This window comes from Primulina tabacum, chromosome 10 (genome assembly GCF_025594145.1).
Source record: "Primulina tabacum isolate GXHZ01 chromosome 10, ASM2559414v2, whole genome shotgun sequence".
NCBI classification, from domain to species: Eukaryota; Viridiplantae; Streptophyta; class Magnoliopsida; order Lamiales; family Gesneriaceae; genus Primulina; species Primulina tabacum.
In genome coordinates this window covers 7937166-7952720 of record NC_134559.1, presented here as the reverse complement: position 1 = coordinate 7952720, position 15555 = coordinate 7937166, and the positions used below count along the sequence as shown (strand labels likewise).

The window sequence follows — 15555 nt, the reverse complement described above, 5'->3', positions numbered from 1 at the left end:
TATTAATATAATGTATAAACAGTTGTACTTTTTTTTCCCTAATTTTTACCTAATATTAATTTGGATCATTATACATGAAATTTCTTGTTTCGGTTTAATGCTCAAATAAAGGAAAATCTTCAAAATGAGTTTCATCTACAAGATTTTCATTTCAGTAATCACCTTAGTGGGTTTCTTAAATAATTTATGATTAATTATTCCAAAAGCGTAGATTTGGAATTTTAAAATCTAAAATTTTATTGTGTTAATTTATTTTATTTATTTATTCTGGTGACATTTAAATCAATCAATTTGACCAAGTTGATTCTCGACTCTACGTAACGAATGATTTGGTATCTTCAATTGGGTTATAAGTTCTGTTTTATTACTTACATAAAATTATGCTAAGAACGAGTTTTGTTCAGGAAATACTATGCATACAACTAAATTCTAAAGCAAAACATTTCGATACTAGTCCTTAAGTTAAAAAGAGAAGAAGACTTTGTAATAAGATTTGTACAGTGTACGAAGTCAAAATATTAGTGCAATTAAATTAGGCAATAATAATTTAATAAACTTGTAACTGACGAAATTTATTTTATATTCTTTAATAGTGTGAAATAGTTGTTAGTATATGTTAGTGTACATCCGTAATTAGCCCATGTAATGTACTGAAATCGGTCCATGTACCCATGTATTAAAGTCGCATATTAGCTTTAGGGTTTTACCGCTTTTGAACTCACGTTTCTTTAAGCTTCTATAGATGGGAGCTTGTACAAACATTTCCAATTAATTCAATAGAAGTTGGACTCACCATTTTCCTACCTGGAGTGGTTATTCGTTTAACATGGTATCAGAGCCACGTCTCCTGAGAATCATGTTCGCGAGATTCATCGCCAATTTTTTTGTCAATTGTCTTGGCTCGCAGCTGATTTTGCACTCAATCGATTGAGGTTGTTGAGCACTTCATTTTCTCCTTGCACATCCGTTTTTTTTCCAACTCCAAGTTGATAGATTCACGATAAAATAGTAATTTCAACCATCCCATGTTCTTGCACCTGTCTGATTCTCCAGGTATGACTATTGTTAGTGAACAATTGACAGGGGTTGAGAATTATGACATTTGAAGTCGTGCTATGTTAATCGCACTTCGTGCTAAGAATAAGAACGATTATTGATGGAACGTGTGCACGACCAGCTATAGGAAATGTTACATTGAATCAGTGGGAAAGATGTAATGCATTGGTATTATCTTTGATTATGAACTCTGTAGACATTTTTAGTTGACTTGTATATTCTAGTGATGCTTCTGCGGTTTGGTCAGACTTGAAAGATCAATTCGATAAGGTGAATGGCTCGAGGATTTTCTCTATTCACCGAGAGCTTGGAAGTTTGACACATGGAAACAACACAATTTCAGTGTATTTTTGTTAGCTGAAACAACTGTGAGATGGATATAGTTCCTTGGTCACCTTGCTGTCGTGTGAGTGTGTTGCAGTGCGAAATATGTTGAGCATGATCAACAACATCATTTATTGCAATTTCTGATGAGCCTGAATGATAGCTATATGCATATTCGAAGCCAGATTTTGATGATGATGCCTCTACCAACAGTTAGTGAGGCGTTTTTGTTACTTTCTCAAGAGGAATCTCATCGATTGTTGTTCTCGGTTGATCAACTTGCTTCAGTCTTCTACTCAAGACAAGGACGGGGCGATGAGAAGAGGAAAGATGTGCTTACATGTGAACATTGTTTATGGAATGGACATATTAAGGCTCATTGTTTTAAGTTGATAGGCTATCATCCAGGCCACAAGTTGTACAAACCACATCAGGATAAAGGAAATTTTAAACGATTTAGTCGAGAGTTTGACATACCCAAGATGAGGGATGTAGCTCACAATGTTGCTGGAGAAGACAATGAGTCCTCACCAAAGACCACTACAAGGGCTGGCTCTAGCTTTACCCCAGCTCAATATGCTGAGATATTACAACTACTAGGAGGTACCACTCTACATTCATCAAACAACGCTGCTAAAAACTCTGGAAGCATTGGACACCAATGTTGTAAACATGGCTAGAAAATTCCCTGAATGTGCTCCTGCAGATTGGATTTTTGACACCGGGGCCAATGATCATATTCTGGTAACTATTCATTGCTGCGTGATACTAAGTTTTTGTGTTCTTCCCTTAGTTCCGTTAGATTTCCAAATGGTGCTCAAGTCTTAGTTAGTGCTAAAGGGTCCATGGTTGTTTTATACAACATTCTCATTCATGATGTGCTATATGTTCCCAACTTTCAATTCAACATTCTCTCCGTTTCTAAATTCACTACATCCCATAACTGCTATGTAACATTTTATCCTCATTATTGTACATTTCAGGACCGTAAAAGTGGGAGGGTGATTTGGATTGGTAGGTCACGACATGTACTTTACCACTTATCAACAACACTATCACAGCCTTCTCAAGTTCAAGTTGCACACTATATAGCATCTAGCATACCACAGTGTAATACTTTCATTTCTTGTACCTATGTTACTCATGATTTGTGGCATCAAAGACTAGGGCATATGTCCCTCTCTAGAATGCATTTATTACATTTTCTGTCAAAGAGCATAGATTTGTCTCATTGCGGGATTTGTCCTAAATCGAAACAAACAAGGTTGATTTTTCCTAAAGTTAGTTTGTCCAAAACTTCTTTGTTTGAACTGAACTAGTACATATGGGCATTTGGGGCCCTTTTCGAACACCAACCTATGATGGAGAAAAATATTTCTTGACAATTGTAGATGATTTTTCTAGAGGGACATGGGCGTATCTTATGCAATACAAATTCGACATTCTTAAACTTCTAAGCCAGTTTCGTGTCATGGTTACTACTCAATTCTCCTTGAAATTCAAAACCATTCTGACTGATAATGCTTCTGATGTCTTTAAATTTGAGTGTGGTTCGCTGTTTATGTCGCTTGGGATTTTGCATCAAAGCTCGTGCCCACATACTCCTCAAACATTGCCATATTCTTGACTTGGCCCGAGCTTTGCACTTCCAATCGTTTGTTCCCCTCCATTTTTGGGGAGATTGTGTCCTCACTGGAGTATACCTCATAACCATACTCCCAGCCCCCTCCTTACCAACAAAACCCTTTTGAAGTCATTTTTGGCAATACCTCTTCATATGTGCATTTGAAAGTTTTGATTGCCTTTGTTATGCCACATCTTTTCATGTCACTCACAAGTTCTCTCCTAGAGCTAAGGCTTGTGTGTTTTTGGTCCATTCCGTTCTTCAAAAGGGATAAAAAGTAATGGATCTTGACACCAAGAGATTTTTTCTTTCAAGGGATGATGTTTTTCATGAATCTCGTTTTCCATTTGCTAAAAAGTCTCGGCTCGATTCCATATTTCCTGAATCCATTTCATTCTTCTATCCTTCCCCATTGGAAGATCGCAATTTGTCAGATGACCCAATTTCTTCAACTATTCCAGCCCACACACCTCCAAACCCCTTGATGATATCCACTCGAATTGTCCAGCCACCCATTTGGACAAAAGATTTTTCTTTTCCCACATTGTCTCACGCCTACACTAGTTCTTGCTCGTATCCTATTTCCATCCATATCAATTACTCAACATTTTCTCCGTCCTATCAAAGTTTTTTTTACTGCACTTTCCTCTATCACCGAACCACAATCTTACCATGAGGCCATCATGGATCCTAGGTAGAAGCATGCAATGGATTTAGAACTAGCAGCTCTGGTCTCTAACAATACATGGGATGCTGTTGATTTACCTCCCTATGTCAAGCCAATAGGGTGTCGATGGGTGTATAAACTGAAATTCTTGCCCAATGGAAATGTTGATAAGTTTCAAGCGCGGTTGGTTGCTAAGGGCTATACTCAACAGGCTGGAGTTTATTTCCATGACACATTTTCTCCTACAACTAAAATTACCACCATCCGTTGTTTCTTCAGCACATCAGTCATTCGGGGTTGGAGTTTATTTCAAATGGATGTTTCTAATGCTTTTCTCCAAGGGACTTAGATGAGGAGATCTTTATGCAATTGCCCCTCGATTATCACGTTCAAGAGCATAATAAAGTTTGTCAACTCCGCAAATCCTTGTGTAGGCTTAAACAAGCTTCCAAACAATGGAATAAAAAGTTTGCTGCTGTGATGATTGAAGCATGCTTTGCGCAATCTCAGTATGATCATTCCTTATTTAATCATCATGATGCTCATACCACTACTCTTTTAGTGGTTTATGTTGATGATATTGTCATCACTAATAATAATATAGATGCAACTGCTGCCTTAAAGAAGTTCTTACACTTTAAACTAGAGCTTCGAGACCTGGTCTTTTAAAGTATTTTTTGGGGACTGAAATAGAACGTTCTACCAGTGGCATCCTTCTGAATCAACGAAAATATGTTTTGGATCTTCTTGCTGATGCAGGGGTTCTGGGAGCCAAACCTTTTGATACCCCAACTGAACAGCATCAGAAGCTCACTTCCCATGACTTTGATCTCTTGCTTCCCTTTCCATCAACCGGTGTCTTGGATAGTGTACTTACTGATCCAAACTCCTATAAACGATTAGTTGGCCGATTGATATATCTCATCATTACTAGACCTGATATATGTTATGTCGTTCAATGTTTAAGCCAATTTATGCGCTCTCCTAAACACTCACATATGGATGATGCCATGCTGGTTGTAAAGTACCTCAAGAGATCTCCTAGTATGGGCATTTTTTTGTCCGCTCACAGCGCTTTGAAGTTATCTGCCTACTGCGACTTGGATTGGGCTTCCTGTCACATGTCTCGTCGATCACTAATAGGTTTCTGCATTAAATTGGCTAATTCAATGGTGTCATAGCGAACTAAAAAACAGAGCATCGTTTCAAGATCTTCAGCCGAGGCAGAATATAGAGCCATGGCTACCACCTCGTGTGAGATAGTTTGGATACAAGGTTTGTTGTCTGATATGTGGTGTTGTTTACAGAGCCTGCCAGCCAGGTTGTATTATGATAATCATACAGCTTTACACATTGCTGCAAATCCCATGTTTCATGAACACATGAAGCACATCGATATCGATTGTCACCTCATCCGCGACAAGATTTAAGCTGATTGTTTTCAGACTGCCTATGTTGCTTCCTCGTATCAGCTCGCTGATATCTTCACGAAAGGATTGGGTACCGATCAACATCGTTTTCTATTATCCAAGCTTGGTGTGCAGAACATGTTCCAAGCTTGAAGGGTTCGTGTTAGTATATGTTATTGTACATCCGTAATTGGCCCATGTAATGTATTGAAGTTGGTCCATGTACCCAGGTATTAAAGTCGCATCTTAGCTTTACGGTTTTACTGTTTTTGAACTCACGTTTCTTTAAGCTTCTATATATGGGAGCTTGTACAAACATTTCCAATTAATTCAATAGAAGTTGGATTCACCATTTTCCTACATGGAGCAGTTATTCGTTTAACCATAGTTCACCATATCACATAAGAAAATTCTAGGTTATTTTTGGGTAATATAACTTTGGGTAATATACAACATGTACTCGTAAAATTTGATATTTGTTGAAGATGAATTAAGTGACATTTATTTGTCTTCGTGGTTTATTTGTGGCATTTTTATAAACATCGATGCATGAAAATAAAATATATGTACACACATATAATTTTTATATAAAAGTAGCATTGATGTATGTCATGGCATTGCATGTCATTTTGAGCCTCGATCCTATTGATGGCCGATTTGATATCGTGTGTATGATCGAGGTAATTGTTGAGATGATAAGGAGTTGTCACTAGCCCGAGAGATGTTGTAGGCCGATAAGACGCAGTATGTCCGTAGTCCCTGACGTGCTGATCGACACATGGTAGTAGACAAGTGGAGTGGTCGCTACGGCAATGTAGCCAAGCTTTGCATGTTGCTCGAGCTATTATAACTCTGAAATTACCGATTGTGCAGTTCTTGTTATTCTATTTACCCTTGCATGTTGATTTACTCTTATCGTGCATTGCATCCACATGTCATTCATTATAGTACACGTTAATTTTATTTCGATTTTAATATATTGGGTTATTATTCACCCTCTCGGAGGCAATTACTGTTTTGTGTGTGGATGGTAATCATGACAGCATGGCGTCCATAGTCCTACCGGTGATGAGTGGTACGAGGAGAGCACTTATACTGTGATGTTCATATATGGAGTACTGACGATAATAGAGGAGATAAGGATAGAACCCAATCTATCATACTTCTCAGTGAGAGTTATATGTTCAGTGTATATGCCTCTCCAAGCGTTGTGTGTATATATAATTATGGTTGTTACCCTAAAAATTTGAATTGTGTGGTCTCGACTATTATAATTTATATGGTTTTGATATTAAATAAAATATTCTAGAGTATCTTTTGAAATAAAAATTTTGGATTCTACATCACAATTTTTCATTGCAGATTTTAAACAATAATGTAAATAAATAGGACTTAATAATTACCGGTGAGAGTCGGGGATCCCACGACTATGCTCCTATTTTATAATATAAATCAAAATAATTACAAAAAATTGATGAAAATTCAAAGAATATTTTAAAAAATAAATGATTGTACAAGGACACAACGTAATAAAGAGTTAATATTATATAAATAACTCTTGTGAAATCTCATGTAACTATTAATTTTTCGTGTTTTCAAATATTGAGCGCACATACCCTTAAAAACACATACAAACAAGAGCGCATGTGTTCGAGACTCTAAAATTCGAGGTCGTGTGTGTTCAAGAAAGCACAAAAATTTAAATAATGTTTTTCACATGAAGTTTTTAACAATCCAGAAAGATCATTCCTTAACAAAAGGTCACTTGATTTGATAGTACATTACAACCTAAGCTAGTGAATGGGCAGAATGCTCAATTCAACAATTAATAGATTTGCCTCACTTATTTATTGATCTACAACTGTTGTAGGAATAAGTAGGCAAAAACTTGTGTGAGACGGTCTTACGGGTCGTATTTTGTGAGATGGATCTTTATTTGAGTTATCCATGAAAAAGTATTACTTTTTATTCTAAGAGTGTTACTTTTTATTGTGCATATTGGTAGGGTTGACCCGTCTCACAGATTAGGATCCGTGAGACGGTGTCACATGAGACTCACTCGAATAAGTATTGGTGAGGTGTCAAATGCCAATTCACACGTGCACACATCAATATCTCAAATCCCATACCAAAAAAAAAAAAAAAAAGCGAGTCAATAAAATAATTAATTATTTTTTAAAAAATAATTAAATATGCTTCTTTATCTTACAAGTTTTCACCAACTATTGTTAGTTTAAGTACTAATAATTATTTTTGCAAAGTGACTCATTCCCAATAGAGAAGGCTGACTTTCTCATTATTCCATCTTTCTTGATTTTTTTAAAAAAAGTAAATGAAGAATTTTTGTTCCAATATGCAAGATTTAGTTAAGTATCTCTTAAACTATTCATCTAAACAATAAACTTTAATTGTTTTTTCTATTTTTAGACCATCTCCAATCCAACGTCATTGTGGACGTCGAAGATGGTGTCGCGTAGCGCCAACGACCTCGTATTCACCTGTTTTATTATTTTAAAAATTTAAATAAGACGTCGAGGATGGTGTCGCGTAGCGCCAACGACCTTGTATTCACCTGTTTGATTATTTTAAAACATTTAAATAAATTTAAAAATGATTTGATTGAATTATTATTATACAAATGTGTTATTCACTACTTGAATTCATTTATTTAGTAAGTAATTTTTTTTTTAAAAAAAAATAGTTCCTCTCTGAATTTTCACTGACCGATGCAGCATTGAGGTATTTTATTAATTTATGTTTTTAATTATGTCCATAATTTTAAAACTAGCCCAAATAATTAATTTGATGAGTGTGTAACTAATTAAATTCATTTGTTTAGTTCTTAATGACTAACTAAAGTACTTATTTTATTCTTTCATCATTTTTGATAAATATTTATAAGTTTAAAAAGTTATTGAATAAAAAATTTGTAAGTAAAATAATAAAGAATATTATGTGAATAACTTTTTAAAGTAAAGTTTAAAATTAATTGATTGAAGATAAATTTTATATTTATTACAAAATTATGTTTTTTTAAAATCCAAATCATGCGCTAAAATTGAGTTGCTAATTGAATATGTCCATGATACATATGATGGAGAAATTAGTGCAGTCAACTGACCAATATTATCTATTTTAAAAGCATAATAATGTGTGATTGAATAAAATTATATCATAATTTCAATCGTCATTATGATATTCTCACGTCATTTTTTTTTTAAAATAGTTCATTGTGCAGTCGTGTTTGTGTATATATATTAAAGTTTTTATATAAGAACCATCAAATAATTGGGCTTAACAAAAAAAATTGTTAAATATTTCAATGAGGCTCTAATTATGACATCTCTTTCTTTCTTTTCATGCAACTATCTCATTAATTGGCTATTAATTGCAATCAATATCAAAGAAAATCTCCACTCTTTCTAGTCAAGAACAGAATAAATAATATGCACTATTTCTTCATCCATAAACTGAAAATATAATAAATAAATTTGACAGAATCACTCTCAGATATTCCATCTCTGTCTCTCGTGTGTGCATGTGAGTGAGGAGGGAGAAATTCATAAAATCTTGAACAAAAACAAAACATGGCTGTCGCTGTTTTACCAGCTACCAACACTCGTTAGCAATAAGACTGTTCATTTTTATTTTCTTTTTTTCTTTACCAGAAAGGTTTAAATATTGGTAGCTTTTTGTACGCACTATTCTTTAAGTGCACATATGTCAGTGGAGACGGTTGTTTCTCACTTGTTTGATTGTTCTGCCCGGAAAATTTTGAATCTTTTATTCACAGCTGCCAAATATTGTTATTATCTGGTTCCAATTTCTGTAATACCCATTTAATCAAGAACGAGAAAAGATTGTGTCTTTTTTTGTGGTTTATTTTCATGGCATCATCGAGTGTTTGGATTGCGTTTTGCTAGGAACTGACCCTCCTTATTTAGTGTCTAGCTTACCTCTCACTCTTTCTGCCAGTGGGTCTCCATCTTTAATCTAACCACTTTTGTTTTTGCTTGAAGACATCTATCTTTCTTGCACTAATTTCTGAAGATGAATTGTTCTTTGTGAGGAAGATCAGTTTTGTGGGCTTCCCTTATTTTGGTGTTATGTAGCTTCTTGATGAATGGATTTTCATTGAGATTGAGTGGAGGGGTTTCCCTTTCTCTTGTTTGGATTTTTGGGTGAGATGGGGGTGGTGATGCTTCAAGTTCTTGGATTGGTGCTGAAAGCCTGTGCCTTTTCTTGTTTTATAGTGATTCACGCACTTGCTGGTAATTCTTTCAATTTGTTCTGTTTGATATTTTATCCAAAGATCCGAGAAGCTTTTGTTTTCCTCAGTGTTTGGAACTAATTATTTGATTGTTCTAGTTTGGAGGCTTGCCGCTACTTTGATTTGGTTTTGGCAACATCAAACTACTAATGCATTTCATGATTTAGAGGAATTAGTTGTTTTGGTATTTATTTTTTAAAATTCTTTAGAAGTGAAGGGTGGAAAGTGGATATCAAATATAATTTGTGAATTATGAATTTCACACATAGCTCAAAATTTTCACCTATTTTTCTTTCCTGAACTTTTCCATGTTCTCAAGTTTGTTTGCCAAGACCAGTTCTGTAATTTATGTAGACACATTTGTTGCACCGAATTTGGAATTCAGTCTACCACCGCTTAAAGATTTTGTCGGTGAATTGTGAAGGATGCAGACCTTTGAATTGCCTCAAATCTCTTGATGTAGTAACAAATGCCTTCAAATTTTTAGTGGCCATTCTTCTAATTTTGTAAGCTTGGCCCTTTTGACAGTTGAAATATTCTGCTAAGCTACATCGGCCATAGGCTCATCGAAGTTCAATGCATATTTTCCAAATCTATCCATCCATTAGCAGATATGTGCATATTAAATTTCAAAGACTTGCGACTCCATTCTTGAGAAAATAAAATTCTGGATTATTGGCCATGCAATGTATGATATCTGCTCTTTTTATAAATTCTAATGGCAGAATTCCTTATGTTAGTTATTTTTAGTTTATGTTGCTTTTGTTTTGCATATTCATAATTTTGCATCTTTCCTTATTTGCTGAAGGTTTTCAAATTGGGGAACGAAAGCCTGGCCTTTTGTATGACGAAAATATCTTAATCAGCATAGCACCTGTTGCAGATCCTCCATCCTATGGTAGCATTCGTATTCATAAATGTACTATCATTTTCAATACGTCGTTCGATATTAAATTAACCTGCAGATGAATCACCATTTCAGGGACAGGTTTCCAACATCCACTCATAATTCCTCCTCGCAGCTCTGGACCGGTACCTCAATCAACAAAAGGTCTTGACTTTTCCCCAAGCCCAAGTTCTCCTTCAACACCACCTCCTAATATTCTTGTTCCTCCCACCGCATCTATTCAGCATGCTGTCCCAGCCATGCCACCAGTACCTCCTCCAGAGAATCCTCCACACGCAGAACACCCTCCCTCTCCCTCTATGTCTGATAATCCAGGTAACTAGTTATAACTAGTAATAATAGAAAATCTTGTCAATTTGTATTGGTTCAATATGATTTAGATTTTCATTATGCAGTACCGAATATGCCACCTTCTAGTAGTTTGCCGTTGGAACCAAGATCTCCGCCGCCAAATTCTCGTCCAGCTATAGCACCTGAAAATAATGCTCCCCACTCACCAAGAACTCCTGAAAATAATGCTCCCCACTCACCAATAGCTCCAGGTTGTTCAAAGCTGAGGATTTGTTCTGATCTCATCATTCTTTACCCTGCAGTTAAATTCACTTAATATTGGGTATTTTGAAATGCAGTATCAAATGCATCAGCTCCAACGAGTATCTTAGGCAGTCCGCCACCCTCACACTCCTTTTTGCCTGAAGAACCACCTTCCCTTCCGCCTGGTATGAGTTTTGTCCACTTACATTATTGTTGAAAAAACCCTTTGAGTAAATCTCAACCAAATCATTCTTGAAGATGATTGTCTGACGAGTTGATCACGTAGTGCCAGACATGTCTTCACCTCCACCTTCTCCTGGAAATTCCCCATCTACTGATCCAATATTACCTGAAGAACCACCGTCCAGTCCACCAGGTGACACTTGTGTATTTTTTTTGAGTTTATCAGCACAGTTGCTATTGACTCTTCCAGTTCAGCTGCATTGTTCATCAATTTGCTACTATATAGCTAAGTTGAGCAAAATGGCTGAATGTTGCCTTGATCATTTTTCACTAAAAAAAACCTTGAGTCTCGTCTTTGGGTCAATTCCATGCTGGAACGAATCATAGAACTTGTGGAGTAAGCAACAATTCATTGAAGTTTAAATTTGATATCACTTGAGTATCTTGGCGAAATGAAAATTGCTTCAAGGGTTGCAAAATTGGTATGTGACAAGGGCTAACTTTTGTGTTCACTTCCATGGATAAAGAACAAAAAGTTCACTTTTATCAGTATTTATGAATTCTGTTTTGAATCAGAAACAATTTTTAGTCACAGTTGCTAGAGTTATATTTCTTGAAAAAATGCTTTCCAGTCTATGATATTACTAACATCTCTATTGAGGATATTATTAGTTTAACTGTTTGACTGTCCTTTTCTGGCAGAACAAAGTGCCTCTCCTATATCAGCTACTCCTCCAAGTGTAACAGGTGCTATACCAATTGCATCACCCGAAAAAAATCCGGCCATCCATTATGCACCTATAAGCCATTCCCCATCGGAAGGTTCGTAAAAAATTTCTATTTTCTAATGATAATCTGGGCATCTAGTAAATGGACTCTTAAGTGCAAGTTATGTGCACCTCTTCTGGTTCAGCTCCTTTGGCAAGTAAACTGCATCGACATTCTGTTAGTGCTCCTCCTCATCCATATTCCGAGTTGGCTCCAGGGCCTTATCCAATGAAAAAGCCGCATCATTCAAGGGCTTATAACACCGCTCCTGCTCCATTGTTCCATATAATCCCTCCTACTTCAAGCACACAAGGTTTGTTCATACTCCCAAAACTTTTTTCTGATGATATTACCTTCATACTTTATTTCTGATGCATATTGTTTCTCCATTCAGCTCCAAGCTCAGGTCCAATGGCAGATTTCCGGCATTATGCTCCACCACCCACCACTGCAGGTTTTCATACTCTGTCTGACCACGGCTTACCATGATGTTACTGTTGTTGTGCTTGTAAGTTTAATAATGTCAAATGACAGGCTCTTCTCGATATGTATCTCCGATTCTTGCCCCAATTCCTTCCTCAGGGAATCATCCTCCTCCTATATTTTCTTTACCTCCAAAATCTCCTCCCGAGCCTGCCAAAGGTAATTTTGTCTGTTTTTCCCCTTCCACGTGGTTGAAAAGCTGCCTTTGTGTTTTGTTTTCACTTTACTATGAGTGCTTGAACGAGTGTTGTCATCGTGTTGAAGTTCTGTTCATTTCTCCTATAATGCCCCCCTCTGGGTCAACAACAAAAGGTCCAAACATGCCGCCACCGTCCCCGTTGCAAGAACTGCCACCTCCACCTCCTCATATAGGTAAGTTTTTCCCCCAAACTTCATTTTCTTAGGAAGAAAAAAAATAACTTTTTTGTGAATCCTTTTTCAAAAAGATTCTCTGCGTAAACATACTCAATTTTCTCTGGTGCTTTAGTTATTATCTGTCAACGAACTCAATCATTTATTTGATTTCACAGCTTGTGCTCCTCTGACCTGCACCGAGCCATTAACATATGGTCCTCCTGACTCTCCCTGCATCTGTGTGCTGCCAATACAAGTGGGGCTCAGCCTTACCGTAGCTCTGTACACCTTCTTTCCTTTAGTTTCAGAACTCGCAAAAGAAATTGCTACCGGAGTATACATGAAGCTAAGCCAAGTTCGCATCATGGGAGCAAATGCAAATGCAGTTAATCCACAAAAGACCATTGTTCTTATTGATTTGATACCTATCGGAGAAAAATTTGATGACACAACAGCATATTTAACATTTCAAAGATTTTGGCACAAGCAAGTGGTTATAAGTATGCCACTGTTTGGTGATTATGATGTACTATATGTGCGATATCCAGGTAATGACGTGGGCCTAGATTATTTTTTTTTTTGAAAAGATGTGGACCTAGTTTTCTTGAATGGGTTACGTGTTTGTGGTTTGACCTTACCATTTGAGTTGCCACCTTACAAATCTTAGGTCTTCCCCCTTCTCCGCCTTTGCCTCCATCAACCATTGGGATTGTAGGAAGTAACCCATACCCTGGTCATGACAATAATGCAAGAACAGTGCAACCCTTTGGGGTGGACGTAAGGAGAAATCAGCATAACGATGGACCAACAAGAGGCATTCTTGCATCAATCATTGTATCTGCCTTCATAAGTTTTGTCTTATTTTGTGTTATTGCATGGGTTTTCATGTTCAAGCACAGAAAGCTTGGCTACCTATCTAATCCAACTCCACCAACTACCATCCGTTCCCTCGCAAAATCATCAGGTAGAGTATGTTTTTTTTCCCTTCCTCTGGCATACATTCATCAGTGGTTGTAAGCATCATAGTGACACTAATTCCATCTGAAATTTTCTATGAACTTCTAAAAAAATATTTAAAAAAATTAGCTGAGGAGAATATATAATGCATATGATATAGGCAGGGCAGTATCTATGATCGGAAGTGGCCCCAGTTCTCCTTCTTTGTCCTTGAGTTCAAGTATTGCAGCTTATACTGCCACTGCGAAAACATTTAGTTTAAGTGATATAGAGAGAGCAACTGATCACTTCAACGAAAAGAGAATACTTGGCGAAGGTGGCTTTGGAATGGTTTACAGTGGCATGCTTGAAGATGGGACCAAAGTTGCGATGAAGATACTCAAGAGATACGATCAGCAGGGCGGCCGTGAATTCTTAGCAGAAGTTGAGATGCTCAGCCGGCTTCATCATAGGAACTTGGTCAAGCTTATTGGTATATGTGTTGAGGATCGTACTAGATGTTTAATATATGAATTAATACCAAATGGCAGTGTGGAATCTCATTTACATGGTATGAATTTTTGATATCTCGTCAATTTATATTTCTTTCCATTAGATGTTCAATATTTTATTCCCATACTTGTTTTCAGGCATTGACAAGGAAAGTGCTCCACTTGACTGGAGTGCACGGCTTAGAATTGCCCTTGGAGCTGCTCGAGCTTTAGCATATCTGCACGAAGATTCAAGCCCCCGAGTCATACACAGGGATTTCAAGGCCAGCAACATCTTACTGGAAGATGATTATACCCCAAAAGTATCTGATTTTGGTTTAGCTCGTACTGCATTGGAAGAGGAAAACAGACATATTTCGACCCGTGTCATGGGAACCTTCGGGTATAACTCGTTTCTTATATCTCTTGTTGAAAAAAACTTATGTGATCCTTAATTAGAAATGATGAACCCACCTCCTTAGCACTTATTTTTATGGAAAAACATAATGTCCTTGCGTGCACGCATCGTCCTGTTGGGGAGAAATTGTAGCATCATTTTTTATTCTTTTTGCAATTTTTTTGTTTTCGTATCAATATTTTGAATTTTAACCGCCCTTTATGCATCATACCAGGTATGTAGCTCCTGAGTACGCAATGACAGGGCATCTTCTTGTAAAAAGTGACGTTTACAGTTACGGCGTAGTCCTTCTAGAGCTCCTCACGGGGAAAAAACCCATAGACTTGTCTCAGCCACCCGGTCAAGAAAATCTAGTTTCTTGGTCCCGCCTGCTCCTAACTAGTCGAGAAGGTTTAGAGTCGATCATCGACCCATACTTGGGGCCCGATTTTCCATTCGACAGCATAGCGAAAGTTGCTGCTATTGCTTCGATGTGTGTCCAACCAGAGGTATCACACAGACCCTTTATGGGAGAAGTTGTTCAAGCCTTAAAACTGGTGTACAACGAGTGCGATGAGACGAAAGAAGAAGACTTGTCCATAGATATGGAAGCTACGAAAAGTACTAACTCGGACAGATTACCCCATCTTTTACTCGATCAGTCCCCTGTTTCTGATTATGAATATAGACTTGATGCCGACAAAGATCTTTCCATGTCGGAGCTTTTGAGTACATCTACAAAACCCGGGAGAGATGATTCAGAATCTTTTAGGTGGAATTCGAGCTCCGGGCCTTTGAGAACAAGCAGAGCTAGTCATGTTTGGAGGACGATGAGGCGACTATCAGGGGGGAGCGTGAGCGAGCATAGGATGTTCCATCGACTGTGGTCGGGATCTCATTAGTGTTTCATTGAATCATTCTGATGTCTATAGCTACTGATTTCTGAATGTTTGGTGCAAGTAATTAGTTAAATTTTGATCCATTTTTGCTCGAATTCATTTCGAATCAAGACTCGAATTTTAATTCAGCTCGAAGTACTCAGAGAACGTTTGTGAGCTAGTAAAAAACAAAGGCTCGAAATAAATTTATTTAATATATATAATATACATAATTATATTATATTAAAAAATATTAAAGCTCAGTATTTACTCA

The 15555-nt window shown here is 36.9% G+C and overlaps 1 protein-coding gene across 1 annotated transcript; it reads left to right on the top strand.

The window, feature by feature from the left end:
* Positions 1-8592: 8592 nt before the first annotated feature.
* On the top strand, positions 8593-15399 carry LOC142504732 (uncharacterized). The gene is made up of 15 exons (XM_075617516.1): positions 8593-9351; positions 10159-10248; positions 10333-10572; positions 10653-10799; positions 10887-10976; positions 11078-11167; positions 11677-11796; positions 11888-12055; positions 12137-12196; positions 12277-12597; positions 12756-13127; positions 13247-13543; positions 13697-14086; positions 14166-14409; positions 14639-15399. The coding sequence occupies exons 1-15, from the start codon at positions 9267-9269 to the stop codon at positions 15303-15305; spliced, it is 3381 nt and encodes a 1126-aa protein (XP_075473631.1). The 5' UTR covers positions 8593-9266; the 3' UTR covers positions 15306-15399.
* The last annotated feature ends 156 nt before the right edge of the window (positions 15400-15555 follow it).